The sequence below is a fragment of the Cololabis saira genome, chromosome 19 (assembly GCF_033807715.1).
Source record: "Cololabis saira isolate AMF1-May2022 chromosome 19, fColSai1.1, whole genome shotgun sequence".
NCBI lineage: Eukaryota > Metazoa > Chordata > Actinopteri > Beloniformes > Belonidae > Cololabis > Cololabis saira.
In genome coordinates this window covers 32,707,646-32,729,634 of record NC_084605.1, presented here as the reverse complement: position 1 = coordinate 32,729,634, position 21,989 = coordinate 32,707,646, and the positions used below count along the sequence as shown (strand labels likewise).

At 37.9% G+C, this 21,989-nt stretch overlaps 1 protein-coding gene across 5 annotated transcripts in view; it reads right to left on the bottom strand.

Moving 5' to 3' along the window:
• Window positions 1-21,989, bottom strand: part of vti1a (vesicle transport through interaction with t-SNAREs 1A) — a 128,253-nt gene that overhangs the window by 105,699 nt on the left and 565 nt on the right. For all 5 annotated transcript variants that reach the window (XM_061707852.1, XM_061707853.1, XM_061707854.1 and 2 more), the window contains exons 2-3: window positions 12,009-12,067; window positions 10,990-11,100 (exon numbers count right to left, since the gene is read on the bottom strand). In XM_061707852.1, coding sequence (XP_061563836.1) covers window positions 10,990-11,100; window positions 12,009-12,067 — 170 coding nt within the window. The remainder of the gene's footprint in view (window positions 1-10,989; window positions 11,101-12,008; window positions 12,068-21,989) is intronic.

The following is a 21,989-nucleotide window of genomic DNA, read 5'->3' as shown; positions in this document are numbered from 1 at the left end:
GACGGCTACCATCTGCAACAAGGGGACTTCTATGAAGGTTTTGCCTTTCTAGGAAACCTACTTCAGAGATTGTATGCCTGCGACAATTGTGAACGGTAGCCTGGTGTGTGTTCTCTCCCCCGACAGAAAAGCAGCAGTGGGAGAGAAGCCGGAGTCTTAGATAACAGCATGGGGCCACTCATTAGCTCACAGGTCGACGCTTTGGTGGCTTCTGCACAGACCGCAATGTGTTCTTCTTCTACGAAATACCTCAAGGAGTCTCAAGGAAGTGATTATAGAAAAACAAAATAAAAGGTGAAAGATCAACCACAGCAATGTAATAAATAAGCCTCTGACATATCTAAGCAGGTAAAAAGTAAGGACGCTTGAGGAGGGAGCGTGAGCGCGTGAGCGGATGTACATGACAACAAAAAGGGGGAGGTGGGGGGAATGTCTGAGAGAACTGTGAAATGAAATTATTTCAGTCATTAGTTTACTTATTTATACATTTACTTACAAAATGATAACTGTTTTAAGGTTGTGCTGCAAAAAACTACCCTCTGTCTATGTTAGTAAACAACATTATCTCTGGGGGAAATGCCTAAGCGTTTGCCAGTGGAAGACGAGACTATTCTGATAGGGACCTTTCATGCTTATACCTCTGCGATACCAGTGGTGCATTTCTCTGTCAAAGTCATTTCTGCCGCTAAGTATAGCCGAGATCAGTCAATAAGCTTAACAACTGTACCCATAAAAAAAAGAGGCCAGGAGACTGCGAGAGAAGAGCGAAGTAAAGGGGAGAGAGAACTGGAAGTCAAACCCAAACAAAAGAGCAAATTCGACCAGGGCTATGATTTAAAAATAAGAATGTTTTTTTTTTTTTTTGGAAGGGTAAGGGACCATCTCTCAGTAGTTAATTCCTTAAGATTAAACTTTTTTTGTCCCAAACGCATAGTTGTGTGTGAAGGAACAGGAAGAAAGACAGAAAGTAGTAAGGAAACACAGAAAGAAGAGAGAAAATGAAGAGAGAGGGAGGGTTATAGAGATGAGGGACCTAGGTGCTGGTGGTACAGAACAGACAGACAGCACTGGTTGGAAGAGTAAATCAATAGAGCAGAGCCGTTGGGGAGGCGGGAAGCCAGGGCAAGGAGACAGGAGAAGAGAGGGGAACCAACACAGGGGCCCAGGCTCCGATCACAACGCTGGCTTCTGGCGTGCAGTGGGGAATAAAGTGGGCCTCCCCAGGTCAGCACCACAGAAAAAGGTGAGATTAGAGGAAAGTGGAGGAGGTATTTTCATAGAGTGAAGGTGGGAGGGGCGGGTGCTGGAGGATGACAAGGAGATATTTATGTGTGTGTGTGTGTGTGTGTGTGTGTGTGTGTGTGTGTGTGTGTGTGTGTGTGTGTGTGTGTGTGTGTACTGAGGGAGTAGGAGATGTGTATACTGGATACCTGGCAAGCCAGGGACCAACTGGCCCATTAGCCTGTGGGCACCTACATATAGTTCACTGAACCCTCTGCTGAGAAGAGCTCCTCTCCTATCGGTCTTCCCATCTTTTTTAAAGATACCTTCACTTTTAACCCTTTCTCTGCTTTGGAAAGAGGCTCAGACCTGACCTCGATTTGTGATTCATTTTTGTATGATGTCTATTCTTAGAGTGTTATCTAAAATTGAAAAATGTGATAAAATAAAATAAAAAAAATCGAGACACAAAGGGAGAGGAGTCGGGCCTGCTGAGCCTGTGCACGTGCACGTTCATCAGTGGGCACGCACACAGAAGACCATCTCCTTCAGTGCTTTTCCTTTTATTGTAATGTGGCCATTGTTGGTTCTGAATAGTTCGCTTATTAGCATAAGAATACGGCAGCACACATGGAGACTTAGCCAGATCATTATCTCTATATATTTATGTATACTTTGCTATTTCACTGGCCAGGACACATTCAAATGCTGATGAGGCCAATAAGGCCCCCTTCCAAAGCCCTTCCAACATGTGCCCTCCTGAACTTCCTAATACACTTCACAGTTTCCTGGGTGTCTGCAGGTTCTGCAGAGGAATTCACAACAGTGAGTCAGAAATTATGAGAAATGGACAAGTGAATCCTACAGAGACTTGCTTATTAACCTTTTGAGTTATGATAAAAAAAAAGAGGAAATATAATCTTTTAATAAATGGCAGAGTTGAACAATTATCAAATAGTTAATTTATTAATTCAATATTAAAAAAGAAACTAAAAATATATATAAGAGTAAATGCTAAAGAAATGCTGTCTTAATGAGTTTTTTGTAACAACAGCAACTCATTTTCCTTTTGTGAAATGGATGATTTCCAGATAAAAGTATACTGTGAGAAAAATCTAGAAAAAGCTCGACAACAAAGAACAAACTAGTGCTCTGTGTTGATGAAGGGGGAAAAAACTAAAGAGTTTAGTCTCACTGCAGGAGTAAACCGACGCTTTAATGCTGGCCAAAGTCCGGGATAATTGAAAAAAAGAAAAAAAAAGAAACACTTAATTTATCTTCTACAATGTAATTCTGATCAAGGCCACAGCCAGATTCCACTGCAGGCTTCAAAAAGCACCAGAGAAAAGGCAAAATTGTTGGTTGCTGAGAGCAAAAATGTTTCCGCTTTCATATTGGCACACTCCTTCATTATCAGCACTTAGGAAGAGAAGAAGAAACTAAGTTGGTGTGTGTGTGTGTGTGTGTGTCTGTGTGTCAGTGTGTGCGTCTGCGTGTGTGTGTTTGTGTGTTTGTGTGAATGGACTAGAAAAGAAAGGGTTAAGATGTGTAAATAAGGACCTCTAACTATTAAAAAACACCACTAAAGATTAAATGTAAAGAGTTCCCCCTCTTCGGCTCGCCTTCTCTGAAGCATACTTATTAAAAATCAAATACCACTGCCTAAAATACAGAGGGAAAACATGGGCCCAATGATTCATAATATATTTCATAAATACTTCATGAATCCCTGCACCATACTTAAGCCAGTCAGCCAAAAAAGAAAACATTGTCACCTATTCTAGTACCAGCTTGTCAGCACATCACTGGGGAGTGGGTGTCACATGTCACTTCTGGTTTAGACTAGTGCATGGGACAGCCTCGGTGCATGAAAACCGGGGGTAGGACAGAAAGAAGAACAGAAGAAAAAGTGAAGGGGAGGTGGTGGAAAAGGGAGAGGGTGGAGGGGGCCTTATCATATCATCGCCCCGTGTCTTTATATTCCCCCTTATTATCTTCAGCCCCCACTCTCTCCAGTCACTCAATCACACAAGCCCTGAGGACAGTATGGGGACCTGGGAGGGCCTTTGCTTCTTGGTAGACTGAGCCAGACAAGCGTCTGAAAGCTATACTGATCACTGTCAGTGTGTGGGGATGTACGGTGACTTTGGAGGGGCCAGGAGAGATAAGCGAGGAAGGAAGCGATTGCATGGAAGGATAACGGACAAATTTGCACACTGACAAACAAATCTAATGCTTCAGGCAAAATGCAGATATCCCTGCAATAGAGAAGAGTTAACAAAAAGAGACGAAGCGGAAGTATCATCTGCTTACATACATGAGACCATGTGACTTTTGTAAACTAGCTCCTGAAAATTAGTAACGTGGTTCAAGACTAGAAAACTCACCTTAAGATTTGCCCAGATTTTCTTCTTTTAGTGATGTTTTAAATAACTTTAATATCTACAAAATAGTTTGAAAACATATTTTGGAGTTGCATAACATGTAACTTTGATAATGGACTTAATTACCGAGACAACACTACTGTTTGTTCCAGCTTGATTCTTTAAATCCTCCATAAATCACGTGATTATCACATCTGGTTGATAGCACTGTCATGCTATTGAAGTTAATGGGATGACAACAGACAACTTCTGAGAGGCCATTTAAGATGAACAAAATATATATTTTAGAATCAAGTTATTCTAATAATTACTGATAGAGATCAACTGTTGGGTGATGATTTCCGCCCATTCAAAATACAGGCCTTTTCTTATATAAGTAAAACAAGACCACATTTCGAAAAAGTTAACTATAACAACTCATGACATATAAAACATGTCCCATCCTTCTTTAATATTTGTGGCACCGTCCTTCAATCTGACATTTCACCTACCACTGACATTACAATGTCAAAAACATAGAAAACTGGTAGTCCTCTTAGTGACAAAGTACTTATCCACGACTGAATCCGATCTTTGTGTCCATAAAGAGGACATGGAAAAGCGTTTAACACTACAAAGCTATTAAGGGTTTGAAGAAGATATACGATGCTCAGCCACTTTCAAATTGAAAATGCTGTTCCTAAGTAAAAAGCAAGAACTATTTGCTTACTTCTTAATTCTTAATTCAATGCTGAAGAAAAAAGAGGGGGAGGGTGTTGAGCAACAAACCATGAATAGAGTCAATCTGCCTTTAGTCCTCTGTGTCTAATAAGAACAAGTAAGCCAATGCAACCTAAGGCGATTTACAGTGTCTAACATCTAACTAATGTTTGTCTGTCATGTTGTTGCTTGCAGGAGTCAACATAATGAGGACAAGGGGCAAAAAAACAAGAATCCTTCAAGATGGATTACAACAACACTAATATATAATCAGGCCTTGTGTTGTTAGTGGGAGAAGTACAGCTGTTCTGAGTATCTCCTTTTAAAAACTTAAATCTGTACATAATTATTTTATTAGCATCTTCAGTTATTTAAAAAAAAAGTCAGATGGTGGAGCTTCTAAACACAAATAAAAGTTTCTGATAAATTACTTTGCAAACTGCTTCCCCCATTTAAGTTGTTAATTGATGAGCTCCCACTGGATTTAAGTCCACCCTCTAAAATTACTCTTTGCAACCTTGAAATGTCCAATATATGAGATAAGATAAACATGTAGTCGTTATTTAGTAATAAGGAATATTTAGTAATGAGGAATTGAGAAGCTCCCTCATGTTAAGCTTAGTTCTGTTTAGTGGGCTTAATTCAAACACACAATTAAAAGGTCTTTATGAAACTAACTTTTCCACATATATGGCATTTTAAAAAACTATAAATGTATTATTTCTTTTTCAAGAATGAACATGGATGATCCCCAAATTAAGAGGTAATGACTACCTTAACAGTTAGGAGGAAAGGAGCTCTATAGGAATTGTGTTAAAGCATCATCAGTAATATCAAAAACATGAAGCTGAGATCATATATGGCAATGTCAATAATTGTTCTCCTACAAGAACTCAATTAGGTCTCAAGAGGCATGTTTCCATTTGATATCTCAATTTAATCATTAAAATGATCTATTTGAGCTGTATTTTTGTTCCTTTTTTTAAAACATCTTTCACATTCAAAAGTTTTACAAATTTAATATGGCCCAGCCAAATCATTGAAAGACTTCAGTGATTATCCCAACTAAAACCTTCGTTTATATGGTCACTTATAAAATAAATATAAAGAGGGAGAATATTCAGTACAAAGAGCTTTTCATTCCATTCACCTCAGTGTACCTGGAAAATAATGTTCAATATTTCAAGGTTGACTGACTCTTTGGAAATGTGTTAATTATCTCCCAGGGCAGACACAAGGAAGCATTCCTTAAAGGGCTAAAGGGTTTATTAAAGGAAGAGGAAATCCAGACGGCCTCCTTGACCATGACTGAAGGGCCAAACAATGCCCAATAGACAACTGGAAATTAGGGAGGAATATCTGTATCCCTGTGACAACAGGACTCGACAGGATTTATTTTCAGGATCCATAATAGGATACATGAGGCTACGAAGAAGATGGAAGAAAAAACATTTCATCATTTTTTCAACCATTAACAAATATACTTTAAATACTGTGCTTCATATCAATAAAAATACATTTCACATTTTCATATCTTGTAATAATTTTCATTATGCACAGTGGCAACAAATGTATCCACTTTAAAGACAGCTAGGTAATGAAAGTTTGGGTTTTATTTTTCAGAAAGAACATAGATAAGTGGTCAGCAAAATCTTTTTTTCCTAGTCTTTGCTGGAAATTTTGTTCATCATCTTATGGTAAAAAGCCATCTTTTCAAAATTCCACTAGAAATTAAACAAGAAATTGAATCTTTCGATATAGTACAAAATATTATACAATAGCTCTCATCCCATCAATAAACCTGCCCTAATTTCCACTTATAGATAGAGAAAGACAGAGAGAGACAGAGAAAAAGTTACCATCAATGAAAACCAGAGCATGATATTTAATGATATTTAATGACTACTATTAACCCCCCCACCCCCCACCCACCCAAGAGTCAAGGATCAGCACAAAGCTTCTCACTTTTAGACCAGAAGTGTTTTTGCTATTAGAAAAAAAAAAAAAAGAAAAGGGCGTGCAAAGCCAACTCCTTAAACACAATATTGAGGTGAACCATAAGCTACCACACTTGTCGGAAGTGTTTGATACACAAGATGTGAACATTTACGCGACTACAGTATAAAATGTTTACAATTCCATTTCAAAATTATATCCCAATTCCCAAAGGAGGTCAATTCATTTTTTTTTCCTGTAAGTAACTTTCAGAACATGATTTGGGGGGAAAAAAAATACATGGCAAGTTAAACTGCCAAGACTTATAATAATCTGACACTATCTTCTATCTCTCCTTTACAACATAAAGAACAGGTCAGAGATGGTAATAAGTGGAATATTATGTCACAGTAAGTCCACTCACATCAGAAAGGCAAAGTAATTGGTTAATATGTTCAATATTGCCCGTCATGTACTCTAAATTGAAGGAAATACCTAAAGCAATACTGCCATCTGGTGCATAAAGAGCTCAATAACCGTTCTGGTGCATAACAAGAAACTGGAAAAGTTGTTACAAGAAATAAGGAGATATATGGGTTATAAAATGAGCACAGAAAAAAATTATGAGCGGACTGTAGCTGCTGTGGAGTAATTACCACAGCCTCAGCCTGTTTAATGTAAAATCAACATGTCCTGAGTAAAACAATGACTAAACCAAAAGTTTGTATAAAGTTGTCTGTTTATACAAATGTTATAACTATATATTATAACCAATCGTGTTAAAATGTTTTTAAAGAAAAGAGGGGGAAAAAACCTTGCTTTAGTCTCTACTTGTCACACTGTCAATGACGGTTTGACTGCCATTTTATTTTGTAAAGCATCTAAACTCATACCTAAAAATACAACAAAAAGGGCAATAACAGAATACACACACACACACATATGTATATATATATATATATATATATATATATATATATATATATATATACACACACACACACACACACACACACACACGCATAAAATGCTGCAACAGACAACATCAGATATGACATCTCTGTCTCAGCCACTGTTGCTTTATGACTTTATGACAGTGTATTATTGAAATCTCCACAACTCCAAATCAGAGGCCTCACTTATTTAAAATAAACATGGTAGACAATTTGAGTGATTTCCATATGATCTGGATTGTGTTTTGTGTGTCATGTTAGGTGTATGTGGATCCACGCCTTGTCCATAGGGACAGAAATAACTTGGTCCATTGATGATTCCTGTTTACCCAACAGATTTCATTAAATTAAGCTTAACTTGGGCATCCTCTTTGCCTGATCAAAGCTCCTGCTAAGAGACATGCCATTCTGCTTCCTCTGAATTAAACAAGCTGACCCTATCAAATAGGATGTCACTGTCCTTTTTAATCTTTTTAAATTGATGGCTTTCTTTTTTTTGTCCTCTTCTTCTTCTTCTTTTTTGGTCAGGTTGGCATCCCCTTTGGCTGCTGGAATACCCGTTTGTTTTGGCCCAGCACTTTTAAAACCCCCACTGTCTCAAATCTTCAAACCACAAGTGAATGAGAGGATGAGAGAGCAGGTTAAGGAGGGAGAGACCCGTGGGAGGACAGTAGGGGGTGGGAAGTTGGGGGAGATTGAGTAGTAGGGGAGTGGAAAGGCCCTTGATATCCACGGAAAGCACAACAAAGACAGAGCTTTTTACATTAAAAAGAAAGGAGATTGCCTTTTTTCCACCAGACGTTTTTTTTGAGCAGTGTCATGTCCTCCTTTGGCCTGCAGGAAGTGAGAGGTTGAGCCCAGCTGTAATATTTGGCATGTCTGAGCGAGCTGAAGTTCTTGCTTTCTGAACCCTTGCATCAAGGAGATGAGATACATTAGATGTAACTCTCTGAGGTGGGTGATCCTAGTTTAAGTATACAGTGATCTGACCACACCACACACACAGATGCAAATGTGAAAATTCACCCTCATCTTCTGCTTTGCATTTCAGTGTTCTGAACCATAACACATGCAATTGGCAAAAGAGTGCTGTGCAACAAGGTTAAGCATTATAAAAGTAGGTGGATAAAAATACGTTTTTTTCCAGGTACAAGAAAAACTACTTCCCACACGTGCCCCTAGGACAAAAATAAAAATGCAAGAAATGAAAATTACAGCAGCACTGATATCAGCCACGGCAGGTGTTAACTGCTCGATGATTAAGCATGGCAAGTGAGGGAAGAGGAAAAGTTAATTATCAGGTATTTAAATGCCCAGGGTGAGAAAAGCATCCTGTTCTGGTACAGAGAACTCCTCTGTGATCTCAGCTAACACATCTAGGTGGTGTATTCACAGGTCACGAGTGTGCGGTATCTATTTCAAATACTTCATTTATGCATATTTACTTGATTTTGCTGGTCATTGGGAAGACAGTGAGTGTTTGAAGATTTGAAAAACATTTTGAGAGGAAAGATATTTAATACTAGATATGAAAATGTTGAAAATATGGATTAAGATGTAATGTTAAGTATTGGGTTAGTTTTTTTCAAATTTGGGAATATTTGTGTGTTTCTGTAGGTGCCCATGCCAGGCTGGAGTTTTACAATATTTTAACATAAAAGGTTGGTTGCATGTTATTAATCATATTTTAAGCCATACAATATATAGTTTATCTTATTCTAAATTGTTAGAATATAACATTTTCATTTCATTTAATGTTAAGCAGTTTTGCAATATTATATAAGGTAACCATTAAAAAAAATATTATATAATTACTATCAGAATAAGAATTTATATTTATATGGTATGTAAGGTAAGGTTGCTGAACTCTTTTCAAGAAATTTGAAGGTAAGTTTGACCAAATTCCAAACAAAACAAAAACATTGCCCCGTCCAGTGTACTCATCTGTTGAGACGCTGTGGTCAGAACTCAGTGTGCTCTCGGGCACAAGGTCAGCCGTATTTATGCTGTGGACTTCATTGTTTTGAGAAATAGCACAACAAAACAGGAAAATGAAATAACAAAAACAAACACACATGAAAATCCTTATTTTTTGCAACACAGGGCTTAGAACAAAAACTATTATTTAAAAATATACCTTTACAATTTATGTGAAAGGGTTATTTTAACAATAAGTAGAAAGAAAGAAAAATGATTATATATTTTTTTTTGCACTGGACAGTTCATTATTTATTAAAGATTAATTAAAGCATTTTGAACAATTTCGGTAGACAACACTATGGACTGAAAGTGCATGACCCAAAAGACTGGACTGTTCATTAGGCTATGAGATGCACTTGAAATAAAGTCAAGACGTGTTCAAGAGTGATTTTATGAATTACTAAACAAGGCCAGATTCTGCAGCAACAACACAAACACGCACAAACCCACTCTCTATGGGATTGCTTCCAAGTTCAAGTATAAACTGTGAATTAACCTCTGTGGATGCACCACTGAGCTTCAGTGTTGGACTGTGTGTGGGGAAGAATTATAATGAATGGAAGAGTCTGGTTTCGAGAGGAATCTATGATACACTGCAGCATAGTAACAGATATTCAAATGCTACTGTGGTCATGTTTGAACAATAAAATATAGTCATAGACATCCTCAATGTCCAAGCAGATGTCGAGCAATAGCAATCCAGTTGAATGGCTTCATTAATAGAAGAAATGTTATTAAATATGGCAGAAAGTGAAAGAAGAGTTTCTTGAAATTTAAACTCATCAGAAAATACTGGCCACAGAGCCTTTAAGGGCCAGACTGTAACAAATGTAATGACAATTGGAAGAAGCACCTAGGAAGAGTTTGTTTTCCCACCCTTTTTTAGAAATTTAACCTTAACAACCTGTCAGTAGGTTTATGATCCACAGCTATAGCTTGACTAGGCCATTCAAACCCCTTTCTTTGTCCCAATATACATGCATGCAAAGGATATTAATTTACCAACAGATGTATGTTAGACTTGACATGATGCAGTAGGTGGCAATATTATTTCCTTTCAAGTTGTGAGAATTTGACTTTTCTGGTTGACCTTTGACACCACACTGCAAAACTACACGTAAATCTTGGGTGTAGCTGCCAACCTGGACTAACTGCAAATTTGACAGACTTACAGCTTTGTACATTCTGTACCTTCTGGATTTTAATCTGTGTTGGTCTGTATTGACTTCTTCAATTCTTCCGGGTCAAAAAACTGGGATGGAAACTCTCCAAAACACAAACAAAAACTTGTGTATGTAGCATCCCCCAACTGAGCAACTGGTTTCAAATTTGCTCCATTTTTTCCACATAGGATTATGTGTAAAAAATGTGAATAGGAATTTTAATAAATGTGAACATCAAATGTTCAAGTTTATAAATGTTGACTGCTTAGATTTAATTGGTTGATAAGCATTCAAGTTGAAAGGTTATCACACTGGAACTTTAGGTACTGCCTGCAATTGAAGCCTTTTATTAGCCTACCAATGTTGAGATTTATTTCTCAGTTTTCATGGAAGTCAGAGTTGTTTTTTCCGCTTTCAGTTTTTTATAAATGGTAGGAGTTGACAGGAATGGGGGATTTTGATTTGGGAGCTTTAACATAAATCTTGGGTCTTTAAGGAGTCCTGCATCTATGTACTAGGCCTGGCATGTGCACAATACACATTTTTTGCTATGAGGAAAGTAATCATAATTCTTACAAAAATAATACAGTTCCAGCTGCTTGGCAGCTTGGACCCCTAATACCATCAATATTATGGGTTGATTTATGTACTTACAAAGTCTTTCTCGAGCTTCTCCATCTCTTGCTTGTAGCTCTTCAGCCTGCTGTTGTACATGCCTCGGCTCTGGATGGGAATCTCTCGCACCTCCAGATCCATCTGCTCCAACTATAGCCCACATTGAATCCAGTTAATTTAATGGCAAATTATATATATATATCACTTTGTAACACATTAATATCAATTAAAAAATACATTTCATAACAGGAACTTGTATGTTAGGATAAACGAATGTAAATCTTCAAGCCCACCAAAAGACAAGAAATTAGTTGTAGAATTTTTACAGCAATTTAAAAAAAAAAAAAAAAAAGGCCTTTAAAATCTCGGCTTCCCTATTAAGAAATGATAATATTTTCATCAGGTTTCATTAAATGTTTCTCATATGATATCTGACAACTCTAAAAAAATATATATATTTAAAACTTTCAGCTTAGCAACATTAAACTTTCATAAGCTGCAGTGTTGATTGGAAAGATAAGATGCTTCCTGTTCGTGTCACTCAGCTGTGATAAAAGTAGCAACAGAGGGAGGCTCTTCTGCAAATAAATACAGCATCAAATATCCGGGCCCATTCCCTGTTATGACATGAATAGGCTCAACAATGTCACAGTGACTGAGGTAAAAGTACATTTGATGCATCAGTAGACAGATCAGTCCTTGGCAGATTCAGAGTAAACTAATCACTATGCCATAACAAGGCAACTGCAACAACATTTTGTCTCGGTTAGGTGACTGCTCATTTTTTTTCAACATCAACATGAAGACTCCCACCTCAAGATAATGGCTTGAAATGTGTCATAGGGGTGTCACTTAAAAGCAGATTACCGGGAGTAATCATATAAGGAGGACGCCTCCTTTCCGCCATGTGAAAAGCGTGCATGTCTGCATGTCATGTCAACACCAGGATATTACAGGTGTGGTTGTCTCGTGCCGGTGAATATTGTCCCCTCCCTCTTTCCACAAATTCATAATTTAGGAAATGGGGAAAAGGAGAAAATTACTGATCAAAGACATACCAACTCTCTGACTTCTTCAAGCTGTTTGTCGACATTTAGAACCAGCTGTGTCTTCTCCTCTGAAAGAGAAAAAACAGCAACATATTGATCAGCCGACAGAGGAACAGCGCATCATGACAAGAGCCTAACTCCCCCGCAACGAGGGAAGATAGTGGGAGAGGGAAATAAAGACTGTGAGAAAACAACACACGAGGACACATTTGAAGATATATTTACACATTCTCTCCACACAACCAGCCAACATTTGATGTCTCCTATTTATTGGCGTCTATGATGCCTTTGTTGGTTTCTGTTGAGGATCTGTGAGACACCTCATGCCAACTCAAAGCGAAGGGAGGTGTCAGCTTTGCTCACATGCCAGAAGTATGAGTCCCACTCAGAATGACTAACGCGCTGTTCTGCACCTCACCTCATGGCTGCTCTTCCACATTACCCATTGAAACTCATTAGGACTACAAGCTCCAAAGATGCATGTAAACCATAGTGAATCCGATAGTTATTTAAGGCAGCAGCACTACCACTTCTTCTTGAATGTGTGGTGAATCTTATCTGTGCACTAGAATAAGCCCTTTGCCACCAAAATAAAAACATTAAAAAAAAAAAGAAATAGGGATGTCTGGTTTGGTCACCTTGCAATAAAGTAGCAGTTAATTTTCCCCACAATCATTGATAAATAATGACCTTTTTAAAATATGCTGTAAAATGTTTTAGACCACATTTCAGGGATAGTAACAGTATAATAATCAAGAGAAAAAAAACATCCATATTTACTTGTTAGTTACAGGCTCTTAAATCCCACAATTGCTCAATGATTTACCATATAAGGTGTTACAAAATGTTACAAAATGACCTGCACACTTTTAAACGTTCTAGATTTTTTTTTTAACCTTTGTTAAGTATCCATACTCATGTCTGCAGTATGGACATCAACTTTCAAGGATGATGTGCTATACAAATTCCTCGCTTGCTCTTGGTTCTCATTATTTAGTGAGATGAGAACCAAACACATTTGTTAATCTCAGAAAAAGGTACTAAATATTTTGCACCTAGTCAAATTAACATAGTGAAAGCTGGTAGTATGATAATGTGGGGCCTTATGAGTAGAACTGGTTTTACAGATGGTTCCACAGTGTGCTGTGGCTTTAATAAACTGTGGACTAATTACAGGATAAATGAGTCTAGACATCTCAAGCAAATGTCACCACTCAAGATTTATTTTGCATGAAAATAAAAAACAACAGGCAGGAAAATTCTGCAGATTATGACGACGTGTTGACCAATAGTATCCTCCAATTCTAAAATTAATTAAAAACAGTTGTTGCTCAAGCAAGGGGCGTTACATACAATTGCTTATGAAAACCATAGATCAATAAATAAGCAATCAATAATAAATCAATAAGCAATAAATCAATCTTTATTTGTTTAGCGCTTTTCATACAAAATAAAAAATGCAACGCAAAGTACTTTACATAAAACATAAAACGTAATAATGCCCCCCCCCCCGCACACACACACAGACAGGCGCAAGCACACTGCGATTCGCACAAGTATATGGCTGAGTACTGAGGATCCAGGTGAGGAAACAGTATCAGGTATCGTCCACGCCAGGAGGTCTCATAACCCGCAACCACAGGGGGAGACCGGACCGGACAGATAGAGGAGTCCACACCACAGCGGTATGATGAATGATGATGCTTTTACTTATGACACATGCATCAATGTTTGCAAAAGTACTTAAATGTTTGTTTTTCTGTGAAGTTCTGCAGACCTTCACAACATCTCTGCTCGTTTATCCCCTTACAGATATCCACAGAATGCAAACCAAAAGAATAAACACACAAACAGACTGGGCCAATCCCAATACACCCCCTACTTTCTACCACTAGCCCTAAAAATGAAGCCACAGGCGTAGGGCCCTTGTAATGTTCCCTAGGGATTGGGACACCACTTGCTACGTCACTGCATGGTTTACGTTCGGGTACGTAAGCGAAGCGTAGTTAAGTTTGCACATACGTCACACCATATCAGGAAGCCCAGAGCTAAAAGCTGTTTTAATTTCAGCTGTAGCGCTGTTAATATGCCACTTTATTAAGTTTTAATATTTTTTCAGGCGTAAAAGTAACTGTGGGCTCGGTTTATCCAAATAATGCATGTTAATAAATTTGTTCCGATGTTTTCGGAGATGAGAAGAGCCGCTGGCGATTTATGGTTCCGCTTTAAATCGACACAGAGCCTACGGCGTAGGGTCTGCGTTGGTGTAACGCGGAACCATAAATCAGCCTTTATTGTGGCGAGATCTGAAGATACAACGCAACAACGACCAAGCGAGTGATTATGTACATTCACTGAGTGAATATTATGAAAGTAAAATATATATTTCTCGCTAGAAATGTAATCAAAACGAATTTTTATGCAGAAACTACCTCAAAATATTGATTTTATTTTCTAAAAATTAGAAATGTCCGCCATGTTTTTTTGTTTGATTCAGTCTGCAAATGATGACGTAAAGCATTCTGGGAAATTTCTCTAGCCCTCGGTCAGTGAGTCAGCATCTGAAATCCCTAGCTGTGCTGTGAAGGGTTAGATTCATACACACTACCCCTCGATGTGCACACTACCCCTAGATGCAAAGAGTAATTGGGACACCACTACCCTCATGGGAACGCGCAAAATTTAGGGGTAGGGCTGAAAAGTAGGGCTAGGGGGGGATTGGGACTGGCCCTTATTCAACTAACCTGCCTGAGCCCAAACCTTTTCTCTGGTCCAAATCAGGCGTATGCATTATATGGCACATCAAGAAGGAAAGCAACTTTCATTGTATTTTGCCTCTATTTTCTACAGACAACTTTGTGTGGTTGTTTTAACATTTGTTTGTGAAGGCTGCTGAACTCATACTCTGCTGGCACACTGGAGACTAACAGCTGCTAGTTCAGCTACTGTTTTAAAGTCAGGTAACCTTTCTCCCCAGGAAGTGGTCATAGGTCAACAAAAGTGTATTTACATGGGATCAGAATCCTGTAAGCACTCACTTCACCAGGAGGCAATCCCACAGCCTGCACCCCTCTAGACAAGACTGCTTCAGTACGATCCTTTGACCCATAGTGGTCACAGATGAACTCCAATGCCTCCAGTCTAAAGCTTTTCAGAGCACTTCCAGTGCCAGCATTCAGATTTAGGGGAAATGCACAGATTAAGACACAATACTCCAGTAAGACAAGGAGAGGAGGGATGTGTTGCCCTTATTGACATTCCACCTGGTCGCAAACAGGGGAAAAAAAAAAAGTGTGAATGCAACTGAATGCAGGTGTTCTGCAAATTTACCACAAATAATTTGAGATATTCACACAGACATTTACCACAATATAAATTAATAATGTTTTGGGTAGTGCATGATACACGAGGCACACATGGAAATTGTGCCAAATGTACTGAGCAACATCTCAGAGAGCAAACATGCATGCACTTTTGATCTGTATAACATGAGGTTACAAGATCCCACCTATTGCAGCATCTCTTAGTAACATATATATATACTGACAGGTTTAATTGATATGAACTTGTACACACAGGTGATGTTACACCTCAGCATCGAGAGCTGGATTCCTGTACCAATTAGTAGGCATTTGAGTTTATCCATTTCATATAAGCAGCAATTGCACAAATAGTATCCTTGGACTGCTCATATTTCTATGAAGAACTATGGAGTGAGCCCAATGAAAAAAGATTCTTTGATTAAGCACTTTCTTGTTTGTTTTTTAATTATTCATTAAATCACTCAGCAACTGATTCCCACAACATATTTTGTCTATTATTCCCCTCCTAGTTGATGTGTGGATTCGGCCATTCATTTAAACTGGAATTAAAAATTCAGTTTTATAGTTATCATTATAGTCCTTGGTAAGGTAGTCATGAAACTGAAAAATGTTTTAAATCAAATTAAATCAGAATCACAAGGAAACACAGATAAATATTTAAAAACGGTTTAAAAATTTAGACCCAAAGTCAACAAAACTCCATCAACCTCAAAGGCAAATCACAAGGCTACCAGTTCTGGGACTAAAGCATTATAAAAAAGAAGAAGAAAAAAAATCCTAAGATCTTCATTTCTCCTTGCACCATGGGCCGAAATAAGCTTTTGCCCATCCTCAAATTCATTTTTAAAACCCGTGTCCAACCTCACAACCAACACAGTAAACAGCCAGAGGCAATTCAGTGAAAGATGAGATGAAGATGGTGCTCTGTTACTCCGAGCCAGGCTGGATGGATGTGAAATACATATAGATATTTACACAAACTACAACCAGCTTATAGACAGATAAGGGTTTGTTTGTTTGTTTTCCAGCTTTGAAAAGTTATTAGATTTGAGTTTCATATATGAACATGAAAAAAAACCATGTTTTGTGGAACAACCCCCAACATTTATCTCTGTTGTTACACAAATATGTTGACCCATAGTTTTTGGGCTTCTGAAATAAATATTAAGACCATCCAATTTGATTGCATCGTGTACTCATTTCCACTTGCCCCATCTACTGTCTGTAACATAAATACACATAAAACTGATTGGCACAAGCATGAGTGGCAAAAAAAGTATGTTATTGCATTGTATAAATGTATAATAAATGTAAGGCTGTTGTACTATGAGAAAATGGCAGCCACATTAGAAGAAAGACCAAAAGAGGGATTTGGAAAAAGAAATAAGGAAAACTATGATGAGTAGGAAGGAAATTAAAATTCAACTGTAAACTATTCCATTGGTGGCAGAAAACAGCTACTTATAGACATAATTTGTTTCCTAGCTTTGTACATATTCATATGGGCTCACTTTGAAACATTTAACAGATGGTGAGATGAAGCAATGTGAAATTATTCTGTGGAATGGGCAGCCATGAATCTTCAAAGATGCCAAGTCCAGACCACAAATATTCAGTCAGGCACATTATGTGAGAGGCATTGCCCTTTGAAAAGAAAGAAGAAAAAAAAAGAATCAATGAGCAAGTGTGAGCCCAGAGAAGTAGATAAATGTTCCAAGTAGGGATTAAAAGCAGGTTTTAGCACACAAAACTATTAGTCGACACTGTGAACGTAGTAATTTTGTGGGCAAGGCAATTTTACTACTTACTTCACTTTAATGTTCACTAACAGTTTGCTTTATAAATATATTTACAAGCATGTTTATGCTGATTCTTTTTGGCTTTCTTTATATTCTGGTCATTAAAACATCCAGTGAAACTCACACTGCAAAATAGCAGTTGATACTGACTGCTGTATAGATGAAGATGCTGAGCAGTCTGGGTGTGTGTGTGTGTGTGTGTGTGTGTGTGTGTGTGTGTGTGTGTGTGTGTGTGTGTGTGTGTGTGTGTGTGTGTGTGTGTGTGTGTGTGTGTGTGTGTGTGTGTGTGTGTGTGTGTGTGTGTGTGTGTGTGTGTGTGTGTGTTATCTTTGATGAATTACTGAAGCACAATAATTATTTAACAACCTACCTCCACTCTAAAACATCATTAGCTTTCACTAGTATGTGGTTAGTCAGGGGCAGGTTCTGTGCCCTAGAGCTCCTTGATTATGGACAATTATTTTGGTCAACATTGATATCACAATTAAATAAAACAATTATCCACCTACTTTTGAAACAAGATATAAAATGTCTTTGAAAATTTTGCTTAGAATTTTTTTTGTTTGATTCGCGGCTACAGCGCACAACTGAAAAGGTACTAAACATGTATTCAACCTTTCAACAAACTATAATAAATATGTTAAACAAAAACCAGTCAGTAGCTCTATCTCACAATATTCAGGGCTGGTCCACTATCACAGCCAATAACCAGGAAAAAAAATGACAAACTTCATCTTGATATTTCTGTGGCATGAATTACTATAACCATCAGAATCGCTTTATTACTGATGTTTGTCAACCAGTGCAATGTCGGGTTGGTTAGCCATCACCAGCTTATCATTGTTGATTTTAAAATTCCACAGGATTGTTTCTTTTGGAAGTATTTCCCACCTTGGCTTTTTTTACTTCCAACCCATTTTTGGAAGAGATGTTCCTGTACAATATTATGGGGATCCACACATGACACCCTGCTGTTAAATACAGGAATCGGGGGCATTTTTGTGCTGCGCCTACATCTCGGATTTTGTCTGGAGTAGTAGCCTGCAGCTTCCCTTGCTTATATCGGCATTTTATAAAAGTCAGTAAACATGTAAAATTAAAATTAAAACAAGTAGTGGGACATATGGTATAATAGATTACTGAAAGAACAAGGTGCTAAAATCTATTGCATGATATTGTATTTAACAAAAAGGCCAAGAATTAAAGGCAGAAAAAATAAATAGGCTAAAATTAACATCACCAAAGGCTTTTGTTTGTTTGTGCATGTGTGAACACGTTAACAATCCTGATGAATAAATACTGGACTATAAGTACATTGTTTTCTCCGTACAAAGTTCAAGCGAACATGCAGGAAAAGAGACCTCTAGTGGTAAATGAGATCAACCATACTTTCAGTTAATCATGGTTAAACCACAGGCTTTAACAACAGTGCAACAATCTTTAAAAAGAAAGATGGCTTTATATCAAATAAGGATTTAACACTAAGTTAAACTCCGAACCTCAGCTAACCTAGTGACAGTGCAATTGTCCCTGTTTGGCTGCAATATTGGTTTTCTCTTTAATGTATAAAGTTATTATTTTTTACTTAAGACGGACTGTTTACCTGTAAAGTATGTACCCAACGTCTTACCCAATGACACAAAGATGTCCTGCTCTGAATACTGCATACCGGTGACATGGATATAGGAAATGGATGGATGGAAGTGAACGCCTAATTAATCTAAAACAGTGTTTCCCAACCCTGGTCCTCGGGTCACACTGTCCTGCATGTTTTAGATGTCTCCTTGCAGCAACACACCTGATTCAAATTAACGGTTGTTACCAGCTTGTCATCAAGATCTAGACCAGTGTTTCTCAACCCTGGTCCTCGGGACCCACTGCCCTGCATGTCTTAGATGTCTTTTAGATACTACCCTGCTTCAGCACACCGTGATAAAAGTACCTGTGTCATCAACAGAGTTGTGCAGACCTTGGTGACAAGCTAATTAGGACCATTAATTAGAATCAGGTGTGTTGGTGCAGGGAAACATCTAAAACATGCAGGATAGGGGTGCCTCGAGGACCAGGGTTGAGAAACACTGATCTAGACAGCTCTGTTGTTGACACAGCTTCTTGTATCACGATGTGCTGAAAAAGGGTAGCATATAAGACATGCAGGATAGTGTGCCCCGAGGACTAGAGGTGGGAAACACTAATCTCAAGCATATACAATGTTGTGTTGAGATCATTTGTATTGTAATAAACACTAGATAAATCAAATTTAAAACTAAAATGTAATAATAAAATAGGACTTTTATTAAATGCCAACGAATCCTCAAATCAGATTGACTGGTATACATATACACACACACACACACACACACACACACACACACACACACACACACACACACACACACACACGTGTGTGTGTGTATGTATATATATATATATATATATATATATATATATATATATATATATATATACACACACACACACACACACACACACACACACACACACACACACACACACACACACACACACACACACAGTACAGACCAAAAGTTTGAACAAACTCCCCTATTTGTTTGAATGAGAAGGTGTGTCCAAACGTTTGGTCTGTAGTGTGTGTGTGTGTGTATATATATATATATATATATATATATATATACACACATACATATACATACACACATACGTATACACATATACATATATTGTCTCGACCTCAGCTCTTATGATCTAGCCTTATAGCATAACGACACAGATAAAAATGTAACAAACTTTATATCAGAGTAATCTAATATGAAATCACTGTTAATCTGTGTTGGTTCTAGATAACAAATTAAGTGATATAAGGTTTCAAACATATAGATTTCACAAAAGATAAAACTTGTGTATCTGCTGACACTTACTATGAAAAATCTAGCCGCATGGGTGTAATGCATTCATCAATCTTCTAAAACCACTCTATCTTTTTCAGGGTTGTCATTGGCCAAGAGCTGGACTACACCATGGACAAGTCATCATCACGGGGCTTTTTTTAAAAGCTTTTGACTTGGGAGGAAAAAAATATATTGACAATTGATTATAAGATTATACAAAAATCCTTAACAACTTAAGTAGCTGAAAGAATAAAAAAGATGAGTAATGAGGAATATAATATATTCTGTTCTACTTTCTTGTTAAACAATCCCAGTGGTTTGAATATACAATATCTTACAGTAATGTTTCCAGCTATCAACTAAAGAGACTTTTAAAGCTTGGGGGTTTAAAACATATTCTGGCACTTACTAGATAAAGAAAAATTAAATGCAAGACCAATATGGTTAATATCCACACTTCACTAAGCTTGTCACAGGGTTGCTTAACAAAAATCAAATACCAACCTCACTTTTAGTAGGACTTTTGGGTTAAAAGATGAGTGGTCACAAACGATGCTGCAAACATTACCTTTGATAGCTTAGTCGATCTTTTTTACTTCATGCAACTTGCAACGAACATTTAAGTTTCAAAAACGTTTAACCATCCTTATGTCACAGAGTGCAGTTGTAGCATAAATCTGACATATCACAATGGTTCCGTTTCCACGTCGTGCAGTGATTTCATCAACTACTGACCTATTTATAACAAGAATTAAGAAACAATTGACACAAACCGCAGCCAGAAACTGCATCATGACAAAGGGAATGTTATTTTGGCATAAAAAGTTGCTACAAAGTCAAACTCACTAAACAAATCAAAAACACATCACAACTAAACAGAGGTGTCAAGTAACGAAGTACAAATACTTTGTTACCTTACTTAAGTAGAAATTTTGGTTATCTATACTTCACTGTAGTAATTATACTTTTTACTTTTACTCCTTACATTTTCACACAATTATCTGTACTTTTTACTCCTTACATTTTAAAAACAGCCTCGTTACTCTATTTCATTTCGGCCTTTAATAAAAACTATCCAGTTAAATTGCTCCATCCGGATAGAGTGAATGTGGTTGTGGTTGTTTCAGATGTTCTTGTCCAGTTTTGTTCTTACATCCGTTCCCTCAGATTCCTGCAACTAAACTTGGATGTACATTCCAATAAAGGTTAGGATAAATGATAACATGCCTCTGAAGTTTGACTTTTTGCACCATTACAATACTTATAGGCAACTAGTAATCTGTGTAATCTGCTGTCTGAAACACATGTTAATGCTCAATAGTACACATATATGGTTCTTTAATATATTTGCATTATACTAAGACCCCGTCCACACGTAGCCGGATATCTGCGGATATCTGCTAAACCGGAGATATTTTCCTACGTTTTGACCTGTCATCCACACGAAAACGCAAATAAACGAAGGTTTAAAAAAACTCCGGGCAAAGTGAAGATTTTTGAAAACTCCGTTTATGTAGATGCGTGTGGACACACCTAACCGGAGATTTGCGTTTTCGAACGTCACATTATGCGCCAAAACAACAACAAATCTGCTCTGACGTGCGACTTTTGTTTACTATAGAAATACAGATGATCCAGCATCTGTTCTCCAAGCCATTTATTAAATAAATGGTCTCTGCTCTTGACCGGCCGCTTACTGCGTTACACCGACACAGAGGGCTCCGCGGAGCCGCGGAGGCTGAACCTCCGCGGAGCCCCGCCGAGCCCCCCGGAGCCCCGGAGCCCCGGAGCGGCGGAGCGGCGGAGCGGCGGAGCGGCGGAGCGGCGGAGCCCGCGGAGCTTCCCCGGGAGCCGCAGATTATCTACAGGTTAGAATGCTTATGAATGTGGTCGAAAACGCAGATCTTCGGTTACGTGTGGATGCAAATTTTTTTATAAACGGAGGGGGGAAATATTCGTTTTTAAAAATACCCGGCTACGTGTGGACGGGGTCTAAGA